General features: G+C 36.6%; 2 protein-coding genes across 2 annotated transcripts; one reads left to right on the top strand and one right to left on the bottom strand.

Moving 5' to 3' along the window:
• Positions 1 to 6,329: 6,329 nt before the first annotated feature.
• On the top strand, positions 6,330 to 21,670 carry Pcif1 (Phosphorylated CTD-interacting factor 1). Its single transcript, XM_034984968.2, has 7 exons — positions 6,330 to 7,624; positions 8,080 to 8,220; positions 8,932 to 9,108; positions 15,473 to 15,759; positions 15,832 to 16,042; positions 18,303 to 18,361; positions 18,975 to 21,670. The coding sequence occupies exons 1-7, from the start codon at positions 6,695 to 6,697 to the stop codon at positions 19,177 to 19,179; spliced, it is 2,010 nt and encodes a 669-aa protein (XP_034840859.1). The 5' UTR covers positions 6,330 to 6,694; the 3' UTR covers positions 19,180 to 21,670.
• On the bottom strand, positions 13,062 to 14,504 carry LOC138402513 (uncharacterized). The gene has a single exon (XM_069499408.1). It carries the CDS (start codon positions 14,262 to 14,264, stop codon positions 13,062 to 13,064), a length of 1,203 nt encoding a protein of 400 aa, XP_069355509.1. The 5' UTR covers positions 14,265 to 14,504.
• Positions 21,671 to 22,180: the final 510 nt, after the last annotated feature.

Below are 22,180 nucleotides of genomic sequence, written 5' to 3' on the forward strand. Positions count from 1 at the left end.
GAATAGTAGCTTCAAACAAAACTTTTCAGCCAAATAAACACGTCTCACCGGCAAAGGAGGGATACATGTTTCTACTTCCATTGAATTAATAGGTGTAGACCGCATTGCTCCACTTATTATTCTCAAACCTATATTTTGAATGACATCCAATTTTTTCAACAACGATGGATTAGTTTGCATATACGCAAGACAACTATAATCAAAATGACTTCTAACCATACTATTGTACAACAAAGTCAAAACTTTGGGATCTGAACCCCAAAATGTACCAGCTAAACATCTAATAAGATTAATGCTTTTTAATGCATTTTTACAAATGTAGTTAATGTGAGCATCGAATTTTAGTTTTGTATCAAAAATTACTCCTAAGAACTTCTTATTTCTTACAATTGGAACATCTAAGTTATTATATTTAATGTTTACATCTACTGGTCCACCAAATACCATGCATGAACTTTTAGAGGTATTAATACTTAATTTTAAAGTGTTTTGGTAATAATTTTGCACCTGAGTCAATGCTGAATTAACATTATTTACAGCTATTTCTACATTTTTATTTACACTATATAATAACAAGTCATCTGCAAATTGTAAAATTTTTACATCCTTTGTTGTTACATATTTCTCAATTTGAGAGGTATATAAATTGTATAAAATTGGAGATAATGATGCACCTTGCATAAGGCCTTTACTTGTTGAGTTAGGTCCATGAAGTATATTATTATACTTAACATAAAACTTTCTGTTATTTAAAAAATTTGATAGCCATTTTAACATTTTTCCAGGAATGCCAATTTCATGAAGAGAAGTAATAATCTGGTTTAAATCAACATTGTCATAAGCACCTTCTATATCCAAAAATACACATACTGCAGCATCTTTTGATAACTTACAGCTTCTTAAATCCGATACAAATGATGTCAAACTCTCATTAGCACTTCTTCCTTTTCGGAAACCGTATTGGAATGTTGGTAATAATTTATTTTTTTCTGTAAAATAATCTAATCTCAGTTTCAGCATTTGTTCAAATAATTTTCCTATGCATGATGTTAGTGATATTGGTCTGTATGAATTACAATCAGATGAAGATTTATCAGGTTTTAAAATCGGTACTATACATTGGATCTTCCAACTCTCTGGAACACATTGATTATCCCATAGCCTATTAAATATATCAAGTAAAGCTAATTGACCTACTTTATGCAATTTTTTAATCATTATATATGGAATGTTATCTAAGCCGGGTGTAGAGTTTTTTCTTGATTTAAGTGCTATATTAAATTCTGCAAAAGTGAAAGGCTTTAAAAGTAACATATGCTTGTCAGAATCATTATTAAATTCGAAAACAGAGGTATTTAACGTTGTGTTATTGTTATCATGTTTATATTTTGAAATAAAATCGGGAATCCATACATCATTTTTATGCTGTGGTGGGTTTTTAATACGTTTAAACATTTTCATATAATTCCATACTCGAGTAATAGGAGTATATCTATTGAATGTTGAACATAACTTGTACCAACTATTTTTCTTAGCATCCTTAATTATTAATTTTTTTTGTGCATCCAATTGTTTATAATTAATGTAATTTTCCATCAACCCATTTCTTTTATATAACTGTAAAGCTTCTCTCGAATTTTTAACAGCAACTTCACAGTTTTCATCCCACCAAGGAGCAGGAGTTTTAAAAAGTCTAGGACCTTCAATTTTTACATAAGGAACGAATTCTTTTCTAAGAGTATTTAAAACTTCACAGAACTTATCATACGACTGTGAAGGATCTATTTCATCAAAAGATATACCTTTAAAGTACTCCTCTGATTTTGCATAATATTTGGTCCAATCTGCTTTATGAAATAGAAATTTCTCTACTTTGTCATTGACAGAATATTTAGATGGAACTAGGCTTAATTTTGTAAAAGTTGGATAGTGGTAACTACCCAAAGGATCGTCACCTACTGACCATTCACATAGAGGTGCTAATACGGGACTCACCCCTGTCACATCAATAGCAGAGCTATTTGCATTAGGTCTTTGTACTGTAGTAGATACACCTGTGTTTAACAGGCATAGGTCATGTTCATCAAAAATTTCAAACAATGTTTTGCCTCTTGAATTTGTACAATTGCACCCAAAAGCAATATGATGCGCGTTAAAATCTCCTGAGACTATACAAGGTTTTGGTAAGCTAGCAATAATATTTTTAAGTTTATTAATTCTACAATAATTGTTATTTTTATTTTTAGGTGGACAATAAACACATAGAATCGACACGGAACCTATATTAGTTTCTAGAGAAATTGCTATGGACTGGACATCTTGATAAAATTGTGTTGGCAATATTTTATATTTTAATGTATTTTTTAATAAAATGCCTACTCCACCATGTTCATTATTTGCATTTTTTCCTACAAAATTATATCCTGAAAATCTAATAGGATTACTTGTATTTTTTTGCCAGGTCTCATTTAATAGCAAAATATCAATATTATGTTGTTCCAAAAATGTTTTAACCAAGGGTTTCTTATTGTTAATACTTTGGATATTATGCTGCACAATAGTTAGGTGAGAATCCATTATATTTTACTTAAATGTTCTAAAAATGTTTCTTTGATTTGATTAGTAGTCTTAATATTATTAGAGTTCCCTATTGTAACCAAAGTGTTTACTATGGCTCCTAAAAGCTTAGAGTTATTTACAATATCATTGTGTGAAATTTCTGTCTTTGTCTGTGTAGTTTGCTTAGGCTGTGAGTATGTAGTTTGGTTTTTTTCATATGTCTGAGGGCTCTGAGGCTTTGGGAGTGGAGGGAAACTCGCACTACTTATTTGAACTACTTTTGAGTAGGTTTCTTTTTTGTTCCTCTCCATTCTCGCTGCCTTTACAGGACACGTTTTTGATATTGCAAGATGCGCACCCCCACAATTGCTGCACTTCAGTGTATCCGTCGTGCAGTCCTTGTAATGGTGCTCACCAGCGCACCGTGAGCATATTTGCTGATTTTTACAAATTTTCCCATAATGGTTAAATTTCATACATTTAAAACATTGCATCAAAGGAGGAACATAAGTGAAAACTTTGTATCTCCAGTTGTCCAAATAAATATACTGCGGTAGACTAGTACCGCTGAAAATTACACTGATAGTGGAGAGAGGAATTAGCTCCTCTCCCACTTTTTTCAAAAATCTCTTTACACCTATTACTTCACTTTCCGAGGAGAGTTTATTGAAAAGTTCCTGATTGCTAGATTCTTTTGGAATAAACCTAACCACCCCTACCCTTTCCACAGAGGACGCCGGGATGAACGCTCGAAGTTTATAAACTGAAAGGCACTCGTGCTTCAAAAAGTCATTAGCCGCTGTCGCTTGTTTGAAGACAAGCATAATTTTAGTAGCGTTTATGCGCCTACTTTCACTTACACCTTTTACTTGTTTAAAATATTTGGATACCACTAGGGGGTTTTTGTTTCCTAGTTTGATATCTTCTGTGCTTTCTACGTATACAGGGAATTCTGAATTGGTACTAGTATCGCCGTACGCCCGGCGATACCCTGGTTTTATAAATGGTTTGTATTTTGCACCATCACTTTCAGAGGGTTTCTCCTTTTGCATTTTCTTCCTCTTTTTGCCCGCTGCTGGTTCCAAATCACAGCCGTCACTATCTGGCGGCATTGTACCACAGTTTAACGAAAACTATTTACAAAATAATGTACTATTTACACTCAAAAACTATATTTTTAACAATTTTCAATTAAAAAGCGCACTTCGCGTTTCCCGCCAAAAACGCCTATATCTCTCTCATTTTTTTTTAATAGTCTGTGAACACAGATCACTAGGTCAGTGAATGTCACAGACTAAGTATCAATGTGAACCACAGACCAGTAATGTGAACGGAAATGTGTTTATTTTCTGGTTGTACGCACAGACCAATACCTAACATATAGGATATTCAGTTGATAGGCCTGGTTGTACGGCTCTGGAAACGTAGTGCCGTGGTTACATACTCTTCGGCTCTGGATTTTAACCCTTTCTACTTGACACCTGCAAACTCAGACTAAGAATAAGGAGCATAGATTATCTACTATATACTAGAGATAGATGTGCGACTCTAGATTTCTTTTTCAAAGTTACGCGTGTGCTCACATCTAGAGGGCACTAAAAGCGCGCTAGGCGTGCGAGAGCGCGAAAATTTAAATGCTATTTAAATGTACTTTACTAGAATATTTTATATTTTTGAACATGTTTTAAAAAAACATCAATAATTCCATTAACGTTTGTTTAAAACATGTTTAAAAATATATATTACAAGACTGACTCTTTAAGATACTAAATTATAAAACACTATAGAAATAAAAAGGTTTTAAGGGTTTGTAAAATATTTTATTTTCATAAATTCGTAACTAGGTACATAAAATACATACCCAAATTCAAGACCCACGAGATTGTGAAATAGGTAACGCTCAAATCCAAAATTTTTGGTTATTTACTTTTCATAACTTTCATATTACTACCACAACTGGTGTATTTCAACGATCTTCAAACTGGTGATTGCAAATTTGATAATTCGTAACTATATATTATTTCATTATCAGTCTTGCTTTCTAAATGTTGTCCTACTATCTCTTTTCATTGTTTAAATGGTTTCAAGGAGAGGAGTAGCCAGGTTTTGGAAAGCCATGCAAACATCTGAAAAAGTAATAACATAAAATATGCATTAGTCTATACTTACTTATTGTACTTAATTAGTTGATAGCTGATACCTATAATATAAAAATAACTTAGTCAATAAAGTTCAAAACAAATGTTGTAAGTACACTTAATTACAAAACAAAATATTTACAGAATTAGTAGTTAATAATCCATAGCAATATGATAAATGCAAAAGTGTGTCAACCTGTCTGTATACTAGCTTTTTACAGTAAATTTGTGTAACCGTTTATGATGAAAGTTAGTACAGAGATAACTTGCATCCAGGTAAGGACATAGGCTTCCTTTGTCACGGAAAACTCAAACAGTTCCCATGGGATTCCCAAAAACCCTAAATCCACGTAGACAAAGTGGTGGTCATCATCTGTTTGGTACAGAGATAGCTTGCATCAGACGGTTGTAACTTGTAGGCCACATTTATCCCGGAAAATTGGACTTCTCACGGGATTTCTAAAATAGTTTTTTCGAGCGGACGAAATCGCAGGAACTATATACCTAGCATCATGATAAAATACCTAATGTGCTAATGGTGCCTTAATGGTGCATAGAGTTTGACTCATTGAAGTAATTTTGAGTTAGATTACGAGTAAGCTGATTTTATACTTACCGAATTAGTCACATCCAGACACACATCGAGATCTCCGTGGCATTTTTCTGCACAAATATATTCACAGAATAATCATTTCACAAAGCAAAAACAAGTCCGTAATCCGTAGCCGTGGTCAATCGTTCAGGCATAAATCGAGTCACTAAATCAATCCTTAGAATATAGTTATCGAGGTGGTGAAAGGAAATACAGACTACAGAGTCCTGTTATTAAAGCAGGGTCAGATAAATTTAACAGAAATATAAATATTTACTACAGCACACGAAAACATGAAAACTTGGTTATAATTTATTAATGTCATTAAAATTACACCAATGTGCCCGCCATCTATTGACGTCTTTTGTAAACTGTTCTCTATTTGTTTAGCCGTGCTCGCGCTTAGATGGCACCACAAGCGATTTTCAATTTGCGATTTTTTAATGTTGTAGAGTTGCACCCCTATGATAAGGAGCCTTGGCATTAAAATAATAATACCTTGTTAGAGCAAGCTAGGTGTATAGAAAAGCTCTGAAGAGTGATAGAGACACAGTTTTTTGTCTTTGTCATAGTTAGTTTAGCTTTTTTTGTTGGGCACGTTATAGCTTGTGCCCATCAAACCTCTGTGATAGTAATTCATTGCGAATATTACGAGTTTTTATTTAGTTTTCTGTTTTAAATTTAGTACCTATTGAAGGTGTGTAGAAGCCATTTATGTTGCATTGCTGTGTAAAAGTTGTAGCGAACGCAAATTATGAAACATAACCTTTCATACTTAAGTATTATTTCCTTTATTTATTTTGCTGTTTTGTCCCTTTCGGGTATACGCGTTTGACAAGTCTCTTGATTCTTAGTCTGAGCCTGCAAATGTTTGTCACTTTTACAATTGTTACCCGCTACGACTATTTAATGGTTATATTCATAGATAATAATAGATAAAGGTTCTTATTCTCTTTGTATCATAGTCTAAGACCACGGACCACTATAAAACATTGTGGAATGTAGTTAGTCTGTGTCTGTGATCGTAGTTTATGGTTTATCTCGTTTATCTGTGGATGGCGGTGCTTGGGGAGCTACGCCAGCTTATTTATTTCTGATTAATTCTTACGATTGTTTAAGTATTTTGTGCTATTTTGATAGTTTCATTATTATTTCTTATTGAAAATATTTAATAAATATGTTTTTTGACTGTATTCGTCATGTGTTTCTGTGACATTGTTGAATTCTGCCTTATAAAATTTCTTGGCGGTAACAATATCATGAATATCAACAAATTTACTGTGCTTAGAGGAAACTTATAATACGCTCAACGCATTGATATCTACTAGAATAGTTTTATTCCTGAGCTTCCTTTTAAGTTATCGTGTGATTCTATCGAAGAGTCGGCAACAAGGAGTCCATCAATATGAATGATGTTCGGGATAAAGTTGTCGCTGGATCCTCGTCATGGGAAACAGCGCCGACGCTCAGCGATTCTTCTCCAGAGATCCAGTCGTCGCCCGGCGGCAGCGGCGAGACTCCGCAGACGCCGGGTGCACCGGCCCCGCTCGCACCACAGTTCGCTGCCGAACTACACCCCGACCTGCTGCAGCAGGGCTGGCGGAAATATTGGTCGAGGCGAGAAAACAGGCCGTACTTTTGGAACAAAATATCCGGCGAGTCAATGTGGGAACTACCAGCGGTCAAGAGAGATTTTGATCCCATTACGGATCCGCTCGGAATTTGCCACACTGGACCCCAAAATGCTGGCAATGTAACTCCGAGTGCTAGCAAGCGGCGTCCATCCGAAGATAACGGCCCGCCACCGAAAAAGTTTGTCCTTGCGGGCCCGTGGGATATTGAAGTACCCACAAATGTCGTGATTTATGAGCGTCCTCCTACTATATGTCCTCATCCACATCCTGAGATTGAGGGCTTTCGGTTTACTTTAGCTAATAAATTGAGGCAGTGTTATCAGGAGCTATGTCACACGAGAGAAGGTATAGATGCTCCCAAGGATTCCTTCAATAGATGGTTGATGGAGAGAAAAGTGAACGACCAAGGAGGCTCCGATCCACTTCTCCCGAGCCACTGCTTCCCGGAGATATCTCACTCCATGTACGAGGAAATAATGAATGATATACCAATAAAATTAACTCATCCAAAATTTACTGGAGATGCTAGGAAGCAGTTGTCACGATATGCTGAAGCAGCTAAGAAAATGATTGAATCGAGGAATGCATCACCAGAGAGTCGTAAAGTAGTCAAATGGAACGCTGAGGACACCTTTCAATGGTTGCGGCGTACAGTGGGAGCTACTTATGATGATTTTCAAGACAGACTGGCACATTTGAGAGTAAATCTTAGTAATATTTTACCTAAGTAATGCAATTTGTATGATATTATTAGTTTACTTTTTCCTCTTTCTTTCTTCTTTATTTACTTTACTTTTACTTGCAATTACTTACAATTTCTTAGCAGCTGGATCCATTGCCGTCAAATATCTTCCTAATTGATGATATTTTCATTAAATACTAGAGGATGCCTCTCACTTTGTCCATGTGGATTTAGGTTTTTAAAATCCTGTGGGAACCCTTAGATTTTCTGGGATAAAATGTAGCCTATGTTATTCAATTAAGTTTATAAGCTGCTATCTCCATTCCTTTCAGCCAAGTCGTTTCAGTCATGGTGGAATGGAATAACAAACATCCTAACTTTCACATTTATATTATTAAGATCAAGATATCGAAATATAGATATAACTAAATAATATTCCATTATTATTCCAATAATTTGTATTTTTTCCTACAGAGACAATGTCAGCCACACCTGGCTGAAACTGCCAAGGCTTCTGTGGAAGGAATCTGCCTAAAGATATACCACTTGTCAGCAGAGTACGCTCGCAAAATAAGAGAAAAGCATAGCATACTGTTGAAAGAAAATGGTATACAGGTAACTAGAACAAGATTTTATTTTAAAAAAGATTGTTTGGATTTTAATTACAGGATTTAAATTAGAATGAGAGTTGAAATATTTAATGATTTTGTGAATTATTTATTTTCCATAAATCGAGTGGAAACTCGGCTTTTCCAGGATAATAAGCTACTTCTGTATGTACCAAATTTCCACTTAAACTGATTGGTCCTTATGAATCCTGTGGGAATTCTTCGATTTTCTGGAACAAAAAGTAGCCCATGTCTGTCCCCGGGATCTAAGCTAACTCTGTACCAAATTTCATCAAAATCAGTAAACTGTTGGCTTGTGAAAAGTTATCAGACAGACAGACAGACACACCTCCGCATTTATAATATTAGTATGGATTTTTAACATGAATACCTTTCATTTGATATCCCCACATCTATAACAGACATAGGTAGAAACATTTTTGTGTTTTATTTAGAAAGATCAAAATAATGAGGCTCTGAGGTATCATGAAATGTCAATTCCTCATTTTTCTACAGCTCCAGGGACCTCATAAGGGAACTTTTGTCTAGAAGTACTTATGTATCAAAAAAATATTTAAGTGATATGAATTTAAGATTACAAACTTAAAATTGCATTTGGAGATAATTTAAGCAACAAAATAATAAAAAAGTATACTTCTAAGGCACGGAAGTCCCGACTCGCATTTGACCGGTTTTTAAAAATCTGAGAACGATGTAGGAGCTGCCGGCGCCGCTGCAGCAGGCGGCGCTGCGTAAGGTGTGGTGCTACCCCGTGCAGTTCGCGCTGCCCGCGCCGCGCGCGCCGCTCGTCGAGCACTTCCTAGACCGCGACCAGGCGCTGCTGCGCTACCTGGGCGACACGCAGGTGCTCAACGCCACCTACCTGCAGAAACTCGTAAGTGTGCTCTCTCTGTAGTATATTGTGGTGATTGGTGTTGGTGATGATGATAGAAATAAAACGTCTGATCATGTTGAGCGTAAAGCGTGTAATAATCGAGAATGCATTAATACAATGTAACGTGCAACGTTAGCAGTTTTGGCGCAAGCTGGTGTTACACCGGGCTTACGGTTGGAGACACACCAAGCCTACACTACACCTCTACCGTTTTTTTTTTTTTTTTTGAAAGAAAAAAAACCAAATAAAGAAATCTTACACATAAAGAACTTAATCATAAAAAGGAATAGTTCTATTCTTATGCACTAATCTAATTTTATTATCTATAATTATCTTAACATTTGGAGATACATCTTCTACCACTGGGTATGGACCTTTATATAAATTTTCTAGCTTTTTAGTATTCTCTTGCTTAACCAAAACCAAATCATCCTTTTCGTAATGGATTGGATTTATTTTTATATCATATTTAAATTTTCTTGCTTCCTTGCTTTTAATTAAATTATTTCTCGCATCACTTTGAGCTTTTTGTAATCTATATTTAAGTTCAAGAGGATAATTTTCAAAGTTATATAAAGGTTCAACTTTTGATGTCAGATTGTTAGGCAATACACATGCATGGCCAAATACTAATTCATAAGGAGTATATTTAGTTTCACTATGAACTGTTGTGTTGTACGAAAATTTCCAAAAGGGAATCCAAGAACTCCATGAATTTGGAAAACCGTTAGTTTGTATTCTAAGAAAATTACCTAACCCTTTATGTGTATTCTCTAACGCACCAATAGATTCATGATGATAAGCAGTCGATAACATTTTTTCAATACCTAAAATTGTACAAGTTTCTTTCATTATAGAACTAATAAATTCAGATCCTCTATCCGTGCCTAATCCTTGGAACGCCGTAAGATAAAATAAATTTTTCCACAAAAATTTTAGCAACCTCTTCAGCTGATTTTGTAACTAATGGGTATGCTTCTAAATATTTTGTTAATTCGCATTGAATTGTTAGTATATATTTATATCCAAAATCATCTTTATCTATAGGACCAACAATATCTAAAAATACTTTATCTAAAGCTGAAGATGCTGTCGTAGTTACAGTTAGAGGTTCTCGAATATATCTATGATGCTTACACTTTTGACACTTAATACACTTTTTAATAAACTCGATGACATCTGTTTCCATCCCTGGCCAATAATAATACTTTTTAATATTGTTAAGTGTTCTCCTTACTCCTGCATGTCCACTTGTAGGTAACAAATGGAAATCATTTAATATAAGTTTCTTTTTATCATTATCACTTATTCTCTCCACATTATTTATTACACAAAACCTAAGATTTTCTTTATTTTTACTTTTATCATCTTTTATTTTATTTAACATTGTTTTAATCATTTTCAAGTTATCTTCATTTTTAATTATAACGAGCTCTTTTATATTTATCTCTTCACACATATCTTCCAATTCTTTCAACAAGTCGTCTCGCGTCCTTATTGATAAAGAATTTGGGTTCAAACATGAATATATAGTCAACTTTTCCTTAACGTACATGTAGTTTTTATTTCTTGAAACGCGTTTATTTAGTCTTTTATTATTTAAAATATCTAACCACTTTCTCTTATCGATTAATGTCAGTTCCGTGTCATTAGTAGTCTTTTTTAGTATCTCAACAACGTTAGGTTGATCAGTCCTTACGTTGTCTACATGTTGTCTAAATGCCGGTACGTCCTTGTTTGTAACAATATTTTTATTCTCACATTCTCTCGCTTTCTTAGTCTGAGCACGTGTCATCACATTAACATTCTTCTCACTTACATACTTCTCATTCATACTCTTCAACTCATTAGATTCCACAATCATACGAGATAATGCATCTGCAGCTACATTACTCTTTCCCTTTACATACTCAACAACAAAATCATACTCTTCCAGACAAAGTCTAAATTTTGTTAAACGACTGGTAGGATTTCTCATTCCAAATAAATATATTAATGGTTTATGATCTGTTTTTATCCTGAATTTACGAGCATATAAATAAGGCCTAAAATATTTTACTGACCATACTATAGCTAGTAGTTCTTTTTCTATAATCGGGTAATTTAGTTCTGCTTTATTTAGATTTCTGCTCGCATAAGCGATTGGTTTACCGTTTTTATTGCATAATACACTACCTATTGCAAAACCTGAACTGTCTGTTTCTAAAACAAATTCATTATTTTCTGAAAAATCTGGATAACTCAATACTGGAGGATTAATTAGAATATTTTTTAATGTGTTAAAAGCTTCTTCACATTCTGATGACCAATTAAAAATTGCATCTTTTTTTGCGAGTTTATTTAGAGGTAAGACAATATCTGCAAAGTTTTTTACGAATTTTCTATAGTAGTTAGCGAATGCTACGAAACGTTTTACATCATCAGTTGATTTTGGAACCGGATAATTCTTTACCACTTTCACCTTTTCTGGATCTGGTAAAATTCCACTGTTTGAAATAACATGGCCTAAATATAAAAGTTCCTTCTTCAAAAATTCACATTTTGAAGGATTTAACTTGAGGTTAACTTTTCGAAGTCTTTCAAAAATTGTAATTAAATTTTTATTATGATCTTCCAAATTTCTACCTAAAACTATTAAATCGTCTAGGTATATCAGACATTTTTCATAATTCAATCCTGCCATAGCTACTGTCATTGCTCTAGAAAAAGCACTTGGGCTGATTTTCAGACCCATAGGCAGTCTTTTCATTTGATATTGACCTTGATCAGTCGAAAAAGCAGTATACTTTCTACTTTCTGGATCTAATTCAATTTGATAATACCCTTGCGATAAATCAAGATGTGAAAAATATATGAAACCTGATAACGAATCTAGAATATCTGTGATATTGGGTAGTGGGAATTTGTCATCTTTTATATTATCATTAAGCTTTCTATAATCTATAACAACTCTCCATTTTCTTTCACCTGATTTATCTACCTTTTTTGGAACTATAAGTAATGGACTTGACCAATCACTAACTGACTCTTCTATAATATCATTTTTAAGTAACTCTTCAACCTGTTTTTTAATTTCTTGTTTTTGTGCAAAGGGTAACCTATATGGTTTACTATAAACCGCTGAAGTATTGTCTTTCAATTTAATGTCTTGCTTGTAAATATTCGTTACACTCAATTTATCATTTGGTAAGTGAAAAATATCACTATACTTAGCACAAATATTTTCAATTGTACTTTGTTCTTCCTTATTCAAATAAGATTCCAACTTTAATAAAGAAAATAATTCACGCGTGCGTGACGGGCTTAATAAACTAGAACTAAACTTACTTATATAATACTCATCTGCATCATGCACAATAGGCTTAATATTTCTTAAAACTACTTTATTTTCTGTTGTATTTAATATCTTAACAGGTAAACACCCATTTTTTGGCGAACAAATTGAATTCGCTATGAATACACCATTAGCCACTTCATCGCTTACAATTACGCAATCTTTATTAAGATTAGTAGGAATATACTTAATAACTTCACATCTAGGTTCTATTTCTAACACGTCATCAAAGTTAAGCGCTAATCTTACAGTACTAAATCTATTCCTTAATATTAAACACTTATTTTTATAGTTCACAATCCCACGGTATTTTAACAGAAAGTCTTGTCCTAAAATTCCAGATGAATTACATGGTAAATTACGAAACACATAAAATTTTTGTATGAATTTTTTGCCATAGCTGTAGAGATCTAAAAATACATAACCTTCTGACATAAGACCGCCACCAACTCCATGAATCTCAAACTCATCAGCATAAAATTGTGGTTGATTTCTAAGTTTATTTAATGAACTACGCTTAATAGCGCAAATTGATGCTCCAGTATCCACTAATAAGTCTACTGTCTGACCGTAACGCCTAAAATTCACCCAATTTATGCTATTTCCTGATAAAATGAATTTAGGGACGAAAAAATTTTTCTGAACTCTCGTTGTTTTCAGTTGACGAAGGAGCAGCATAATTTATTTTCCTCTGATTCCTATTTGTAAAAGCTCCTCGTGAACTTCTATTGTTATTTTGCCACTGATATGTAACACCACGACCTCGAGTTGGGTTTGCACCCCTGACCGCATTTCTGGCAGATGAAAAACCACGATTATAATAGGAATATCTTTGGGAATTATTATGAAAGTGATCGTTGTTATGATACGAATTATTATAATATGACCTTGGATAATATTGTGGCCTTCCCCTATTAAAGTTATTATAACCACGTCTACCACGAAATTGACCTCTTTGATATGTCATGAAAGGAGGAGGAGGATTCACTAAGGATTCGTCCTCCGCTGCTCTTATTGCATCTTTCAGAGTGCTATAGTTGCGTGCGGCTATGATCGTGCTTAATTTTTGGCTCCGCAATCCATCTGCAAACCGTTTTATAGCATTTTTTTCATTTAATGGCCGCAAAATTTCGTATTTTGACGGCTCTCCGTCAGCCTGTGAAATCGTTAATTCTACGAATAATTTTTCAATTTCCTGTCCAAATTCTTCAATCGACTTATTGGCCTGAACGGTCGATTGTAGTTTACTTTGTAACGCTACATCGGATTTTTTAGTTAACAGATGCAATTTCATGTCCCGCAATAAAGATTCTACATCGTCGTATTTTGTATTAAGGCGTAGCTTAGCATTACGCGAAAGGCGTGTTTTCAAGATAAAATTCACAAGTAAGCATTTAGTTTCGGTATTTAACATCGAATTATAAAGTTCAATTGCATCTATTAATTTTTGCGTAACACTTTCATCGTCGGTCATAATAGGCAACAAGTTTACCGCGGTTTTCAAATCAAAACTTACCTTACTCTCCATCTTGCCTGTGGAAGTTTCCTGTAAATTACACAAATTAAAAATATCCCTATATAAACTCTCTACCTTATATTTAATTCCTAATACATATTTTTGAGTGTCCTGTGTATACTCGTTTTTATCGAATTTTTCTTGTACTATCCCTATTACTTCTAAATAACTATTATAACATTTATTTGCCTCACTGTACTTTTTCACTAACAAGTCCCCTTTTCTTCTACTAGGTCCGATTTTCACTAAATAAGTCCTTAATTGATTTAATTGCACTAATATAGTATCTAATTGTTCTAATTCCATATATTAATTTTATAAGTTCGCACTTAAGTAACAGGTGCAGTTCTCGGAAAAAGGTCACAGTACATTCCATTCACATCGTAGGTACACTGTTCACAAACACTGGGTCGGGTCACGTCGGCCAAATTTCTCGGAACGTCGCGTCGCGGGGCTCAAATATGCGCTGAAGTCACCATCTCCGGGGGCCTCGTTACAACATTCATATGGCCTGCATTCATTTCTCTTCGTAAGATATTAATTGATTTTTCTTGACATTTTTTAATAAAATATCACTTAATTCCAATTCCGAGTAAAGTCGACTAGCGCTGGCCTCGCCATTGGCATTTTGCGCCACAATGATGGTCTCTTCTTTCTTCTTTTGACTTGGGATATTTCTTCCCCATTTTGTTGCTTCATCTCTTCTTCTCAAGTCCTTAGAGCAGGGTCGCCATGTGGTGATTGGTGTTGGTGATGATGATAGAAATAAAACGTCTGATCATGTTGAGCGTAAAGCGTGTAATAATCGAGAATGCATTAATACAATGTAACGTGCAACGTTAGCAGTTTTGGCGCAAGCTGGTGTTACACCGGGCTTACGGTTGGAGACACACCAAGCCTACACTACAATATGTCGGGATACGTCTGTCGAGATCCTGATGCACATAATCTTCTACTGCCCTGCTCTAATGCATAAATGTAGCATCCACCTAGGGAAACACATTGTACACCCTGAGCACGCTACTCAAATTCCAGCCAGGAAAGTGCCTGTACCTGGCAGCCACAAGTAGTGGTACGGAACTGTTGGGGACCACAAAAGATCGGAGACGGTCGAAGTAATATAGGAGATCCAATGATCTGCACAGCCACAAAGAAGACGTGCTGCGCTGCTAATGCTCACTGGGGACACCGGCAGTCGAACAGTGCTCTCCATGGTTGCTCCAAGTCAAATGAAGAGAGCATGCAATCAACTACTCAAGAGCGAGATGCGTAATATGTGAACAACGCGAAACAACTTTTTAACATTTATTATTGCAAATTAATGGGATGGGTCTTCTTTCTTTCTTCTTTCTTCACTCTGGGCTGGTTTCCGCACTTAAACGTTTCCGTCTGGGATGGGTCATGATGATGATAAATGTTTTTGGGCATAAATAATTGAGAGATATAGACACTGTCAATGATATTGACCATGTCAGACAGTGTAGATATGAACGGATCTCTGTGTGTTGTCGCAGGAACAACTGTACCGGTACAGCTGCTTCGACGACAAGAAGTTCGAGCAGTTTGTGTCTCGCGTATGGTGCGTGCTGCGGCGTTACGCGGCGTGGGTGGGCGCGGCGCACGCGGCGGCGCAGGCGCCCGACGCGCACCTGGCGCAGATGGCGCTGCCCGTACCCGTGCTGGAATGCCTGCATCGCTGCTTCGGCGTCAGCTTCGAGTGCTTCGCGAGCCCGCTCGACTGCTACTTCCGCCAGTACTGCTCCGCCTTCGCCGACACCGACTCCTACTTCGGCTCCCGGGGGTGAGTCGACGACGCAGACACGTTATACTGTATATGTCTCGTGCGGCGGATAACGTTCGTCTCCCCTGGCAGGCCGTTCCTGGAGCTGCGGCCGGTGGCGGGGTCGCTGGTGGCGCACCCGCCCTACTGCGAGGAGCTGCTGGAGGCGGCGCTGCGGCACATGGAGCGCCTGTTGCAGGACTCGGCCGAGCCGCTTAGCTTCGTGGTGGTGCTGCCCGAGTGGGCCGATCGCCACGCGCGCGCGCTTCACAAGCTGCAGGCCAGCCACTTCAAGCGAAAACAGGTACCGCCACCTTTAGTTTCCATTGGACGTTATTTCCATAATCGCATCCTGAAATCTGACGTGAAAATGACGTCCATTATGATACAGAGTAGCTAAATCGCTGACAAAGACCGTCATAAGCATAAGCATAAAGGTGCATAAGCAGTTAAATTCGCGGCGTTTTTTTTGCAAGGTTGTCAAGCCATCTGCGGTTGATCTAAACCGTCAACCTGGCTCCTAGGGTCGACTCCGATTTAAAATTGTCGACTATATATTATACAGAAATTCTATGAAAAATTATATTCGTTCGCGAAGAGATAAGCTTTATCACGTCACTGCTGTTTTATAAAGTACTAGCTGATGCCCGCGACTTCGTCCGTGAGGAATTAGGTTTTTTTAAAATCCTGTGGGAACTCTGATTTTCCGGGATAAAAAGTAGCCTATGTCACTCTCCAGGTCTTTATCTATACCCATGCAAAAAATCACGTCAATCCGTTGCACCGTTGCAACTTCAGCGGGGAGGGGCAATGCACGCACAACAGACGGAAACGTTTAAGTGCGGAAACCAGCCCAGAGCGAAGAAGAAGAAGAAGAAGATGCACCGTTGCGACGTGATTGAAGGACAAACCAATAAACCAACAAACAAACACACTTTCGCATTTATAATAAGGGTACTGATTTTCATAATGTTATCCACATGCTGTTAAGTATTTGCTATTTCCTAACGCTAGTAAAGAAGTTTTCACTTGAAAAAACTATGATAGTTAGTGTTATTTTTATTTTTCCTATAAAAAAAATCCGACGAATTTAGAACCTCCTACTTTTTTGAAGTTGGTTAAAAATATACATAATTATTTAAGATTTTTCGATTGGTAAATTTGGTTTTTTTTGCAAGGTTGTCAAGCCATCTGCGGTTGATCTAAACCGTCAACCTGGCTCCTAGGGTCGACTCCGATTTAAAATTGTCGACTATATATTATTCAGAAATTCTATGAAAAATTATATTCGTTCGCGAAGAGATAAGCTTTATCACGTCACTGCTGTTTTATAAAGTACTAGCTGATGCCCGCGACTTCGTCCGTGAGGAATTAGGTTTTTTTAAAATCCTGTGGGAACTCTTTGATTTTCCGGGATAAAAAGTAGCCTATGTCACTCTCCAGGTCTTTATCTATACCCATGCAAAAAATCACGTCAATCCGTTGCACCGTTGCAACTTCAGCGGGGAGGGGCAATGCACGCACAACAGACGGAAACGTTTAAGTGCGGAAACCAGCCCAGAGCGAAGAAGAAGAAGAAGAAGAAGATGCACCGTTGCGACGTGATTGAAGGACAAACCAATAAACCAACAAACAAACACACTTTCGCATTTATAATAAGGGTACTGATTTTCATAATGTTATCCACATGCTGTTAAGTATTTGCTATTTCCTAACGCTAGTAAAGAAGTTTTCACTTGAAAAAACTATGATAGTTAGTGTTATTTTTATTTTTCCTATAAAAAAAATCCGACGAATTTAGAACCTCCTACTTTTTTGAAGTTGGTTAAAAATATACATAATTATTTAAGATTTTTCGATTGGTAAATTTCGGGGCTAAGGGAACAGTATTTTTTCGACATTTTTCATGATAAATCAAAAAGTATTATGCATAAAAAAACAAATAAAAATTTGTTTTAGAATGTACAGGTAAAGCCCTTTTATATGATACCCCCATTTGATATAGTTATGTATCCTTTACTTTGAAAATACTAATTAATTAATTTTGTTCATGAACACATTTGAATTTTTTCTTATGTAACCACAAATTCACGGTTTTCGAATTTTTCCCTTTAAGGCTCCCCCACACAGCCGCGTTGTGTATGTAACAAAATGTACTGAAAACAGATATCGCAATAACGCATGCGATATTATCGACCGATAATAACGTGGCTGTGTGGGGGAGCCTTAACTTGCGCTATAAGACATACCTACCTGTCAAATTTCATGATCAATGAGGTCAAAGGGAAGTACTGTATAGGTTTCTTGACAGACAACAGATAGACAGACTACGAAGTGATCCTATAAGGGTGCCATTTTTCCTTTGAGGTATGGAACCGTCCTATTATTCCCAACTGGCATATTGTAGTTTTTGTATCCACCCCTTTAATATTTTAGTCTATGGTGAAAACCATGCATAGTTCCAGGCAACGTTCGAGAAAATTTTCATAGATGGCGCTGAATATAATATTTCTAAAGAGATTTTTTTTTAGTTGATTCATTATTACTTAATATTATGTTTATAGGTTGTAATCCCAGCATTCGAACACGAGTACCGGCACGGCTTTCAGCATGTCCTTCCCAAGTGAGTATTTCTTTGTTCTGTTGTAATACCAGACTGAACTATGCATTATAATACCTAGATGATAGATTATATTATCGATTCATGGTGAAATTCTTGCTGTCACCTAATAAAAGAGAATTGAATACAAAATTCGTTATTTTATCGTTTTAGGCCAGCTGTATAATTATTATCATTAATGTTAGAAAAATTCTAAAGCGTGCCGCAGACTGCTTATAACAGGTATTATGTTGTATACCTCACGACTGCCAGACTGTCGGCTCGTATCCATTTGTGTGGTGGTGGATGCATAGAGGCTAATGAATTGGATTGGACTTCTACTGCTGAGTGAGTGTGACTAAAGTCTGACTCACTGACTTAACGCCCAGCCTAAACCCTTGAGCGAAAAAAGCTGAAATTTTGCACAGAGGTTCCCTAGACCCTTTATAATATAGATGAGGAATAAGACCGGATTTTTCGGAATTTCTATGGGATAGGGAAAAAAAGGGTTTATATTTTCGCCGAGCGGAACTGCAGGCGGACGCTAGTTTGCGAAAAATATGTGGCAGGTCTTATGGGTTGACCCGGTTGAGTCAACCCATGACTGAGTTGAATTAAACTCGTGGTGGGTGCGCAGGAACGAGGTGTACTTCCGCTGGGGCGGTGGCACGGTGGTGGTGTGGCTGCAGAACGCGGCCGGCTTTGCCCGCTGGGGCCCCACGGACGAGCGTGTGGAGGCGCTGCTAGACGCGTGGAGGCCGCGAGCCAAGCTGCGCTCGCCACCTCCCGCGCCCGCGCCGCCTGAAGAGCCGCCCGCCACGCCCGCCGACAAGCGCAGCTAAGTGCGCCGACCGCACTCCGCGCCGCGTATGCCCACACGAGCGCATTGAACGGCTTGTTGGCGTTTATACGATCTATTTCGGAGGAGCTTTTTGATTTTGTCCCCTCTTCATCTTTATAACACCGTACTATGCCGGACGTGTTTCAATCCTTAGGCCGAACACACTGTAGGTGCATTTTCTTACGAATTTGACTCGTACGAACAATCATGACTTCCATGGGAGCGCGCAGACTGGGTTTACGTATGCGCGCTCCCATAGTATCTATTTGGGAGGTCGGGATTGTTTGTGCGTGCTCGTATGAAAACGCGTTCAAAGTGCGATTAGCCATAGGCCGTGCTTACTTTGCGTACATACGACTAACTCGGATCCGGAGTGAGCGCTTACTATCCCAATCGTTTGGGATCATTCGCACCCTGTCGTACGACCCTCGCACATGACTTGTGACAATCAATGCGAGTGTGGGCATATACAACGAGACTTAAACCCTGACTCAATGTAACACTTATCTTAAACCTGGTACAGATTATTTGCAACACAACAGGCAATACAAAGCGTACTTGCCGCGGCATTGCCTTCGTGAAAGAATGCCCAAAGCGTACTGACTACTGCGCGTATACTAAGTGTTCGTCAAAAAATCGATAATAATCAAGAGAAGTCACAATGCGTATGCTAAGAATGCACGTAGATTGCGCGCAGTTAGCGGGTTTCCTGCTCAAGAATAGAGTGAATAGGCATTTTCTAAATAACGCGCGCTCCAACTTAGACCTCATCATTGCTTTCTTTAAAAGCTTGGTTGTCGTCAAGCGCTAGCCTATCATGTAATATAAAAAAAGTTATTTTTAATGGGTTACGAACATTAAAATCATAATCATAATTTATTATGGCAAATACACGTTTTTTATAGATGTTGCATTGCATGTTGTGTTTTAACTAATCTGTACCAGACTTAAATCGAGTCACGTCCATACCAGTAAAAGTTTTCGTCGTGTGTTAATACTACGTAAATATTTATATAGCGCGCAAACTGGGTGCGAGTTAGTCTACTTACACCCAGTCTGTACAGTCTCCAGATGCAATTGACATCATCATCTGGGTTTTGTTGGGTGTATCCGATGCGTTGCTAGTAGCAACACGCGTGCCGATAACGTTATTCGCTTTTCAATATTGAATGAAAAATATGTTGCGTGAAGCTCTTAGACGAGTCTTCCAGAATATTATGTAATCCTAGTTGGTCTTTCTCTGTGGTCGTTCTTGTACGAGATCTACTAACGGATTTATTCAATTTATTTATTTACTGATCCTGATTACAACTACATACGTAGTCAAATAATTAAGATACACAGAAATCCATATTTACTTACTACTATTATTTTTAATTGTAAAATTTATAGGGATATCATTTCTTATAATTCTATAGTTACAAACTTGGAGTTAGTGGGCTAAACACCTCACAATGAGGCTAATTCTATTGTACACAATGTGGCTAATTGTTGTACACATAACAAAATTAACATGTCTAAATCTAACGTTAACCTTTTTCGCCGGAAGCATTAATAAAACATTAATAGACCTGTCATTTTAGTTTCGAGATTGTGTAAAACGGATTAGCCACTATCTCAAAATGGCAGGCTTAATTATTGTATTGCTATCTCTTTCATAATGCCCCCTGCAGAAAAGGATAGTTCCAGATTTAGATCTGTCAGTTCAGCTTAGCTTAGAGATTGCGTACTGTAGAATTGGCCATGCTATCTTTTATGGTCATGTCTTGAAAACGTTTGCTCCGTTTGCTAGGAGGAGCGAGCGTTCATTTTATATAAGTAATCGTACAATTAGGATTTAATCTGTACATATAGTGCTGTCAACAATATTATAAGGTCCTGATAAATTACCTACCTCAAGTTCTTAGACGTCATTTATCATTATTTAAGTGTTTGTGTCCAATCATATTCCCTATCGTAAACCTTCTTCAGTCATTTTACTCTCTATACTAATAAAAAGATATAAATTATTGTAGCTGTACTATTCTAATATATTATGTATAACAGAAATAGTAGCCCAGGGAAACGAATCCGGAACGCTGGGTTTTAATATGAACCCTAGATAAAATTCATCCTAAATAAAATGACAAGAGTCCTCATCAATGCGAGCGCTGCTAAAAAAATTACATGGGATCAGAGGTAGTATCTTTTACAGAATAGTAATTTATCAACAAAATTGTTGTAGCTGACTAAATTCCCTCCAAAAAGTAATACAATTTTAGCTATTATAGACCTATTTGTCGTCTAGGAAATAATGAGCGCCAAAGTGGTAGTTTTATGTGGTTGTACGTCCTCCTCCCTAACTTCTAAACTATCTAAATAGGTTCCGAGACGGTCAAACGGCTTGACGTCAAGCACGTAGATTTGTTTGGCTTGATCAAGCAAACAGTATTTTTTTCATACATCGAACACTCCGAACGTCGCGTCAAGCAAAAATATAAAATCGCATACATCACACGTCAAACACGTAAATCCTTGACTCAAGCATCAAGCAAACTTTGTCAACGGTCCAAAAAAAGCAAAAATCTACGTGCTTGACCGTCTCTGAAGCTCTTAATAATATAAATATTTCGTCCAAACTAAGAAAAGGGATGCATTTCCGCCATTTTGTGACATCTTAGCTTAAAATATATTGTGATTCAATATATTTTCAATAGATTTTGTATTAAATAATGTAAAACACATCGATAATTACGCAAAGTATTTTCATTGATTTTCATCAAAACCGCAACATTTCAAGTTACAGTTGACAGATATAGGTAGGTCTAACTTCTCTGGGCTAAAATGCAAAATGTATAAAAGAAAAAAGTTTTTTTATTAGTTTTTAAGCATAATATTTGTGTGTGTGCAATAAATTAATAAATAAAGCGTCTACTGAGCAAGTAATTTGACAGGACCAAGTTTATATATTTTATTATGTTAAGATCAGTCTTTAATATTTTTGTGGATGGGATGATAAAATT

This window comes from Maniola hyperantus, chromosome 1, assembly GCF_902806685.2.
Source record: "Maniola hyperantus chromosome 1, iAphHyp1.2, whole genome shotgun sequence".
Classification (NCBI taxonomy): Eukaryota; Metazoa; Arthropoda; class Insecta; order Lepidoptera; family Nymphalidae; genus Maniola; species Maniola hyperantus.

Bases quoted from the DNA above. Each gene is read 5' to 3' on its own strand.
- LOC138402513 (XM_069499408.1), bottom strand. From the start codon at position 14,264: ATGGAATTAGAACAATTAGATACTATATTAGTGCAATTAAATCAATTA.
- Pcif1 (XM_034984968.2), top strand. From the start codon at position 6,695: ATGAATGATGTTCGGGATAAAGTTGTCGCTGGATCCTCGTCATGGGAA. The intron at 7,625-8,079 runs GTAAATCTTAGT...TTTTTCCTACAG, and splicing joins ACAGACTGGCACATTTGAGA to AGACAATGTCAGCCACACCT. The intron at 15,760-15,831 runs GTGAGTCGACGA...CTCCCCTGGCAG, and splicing joins TCCTACTTCGGCTCCCGGGG to GCCGTTCCTGGAGCTGCGGC.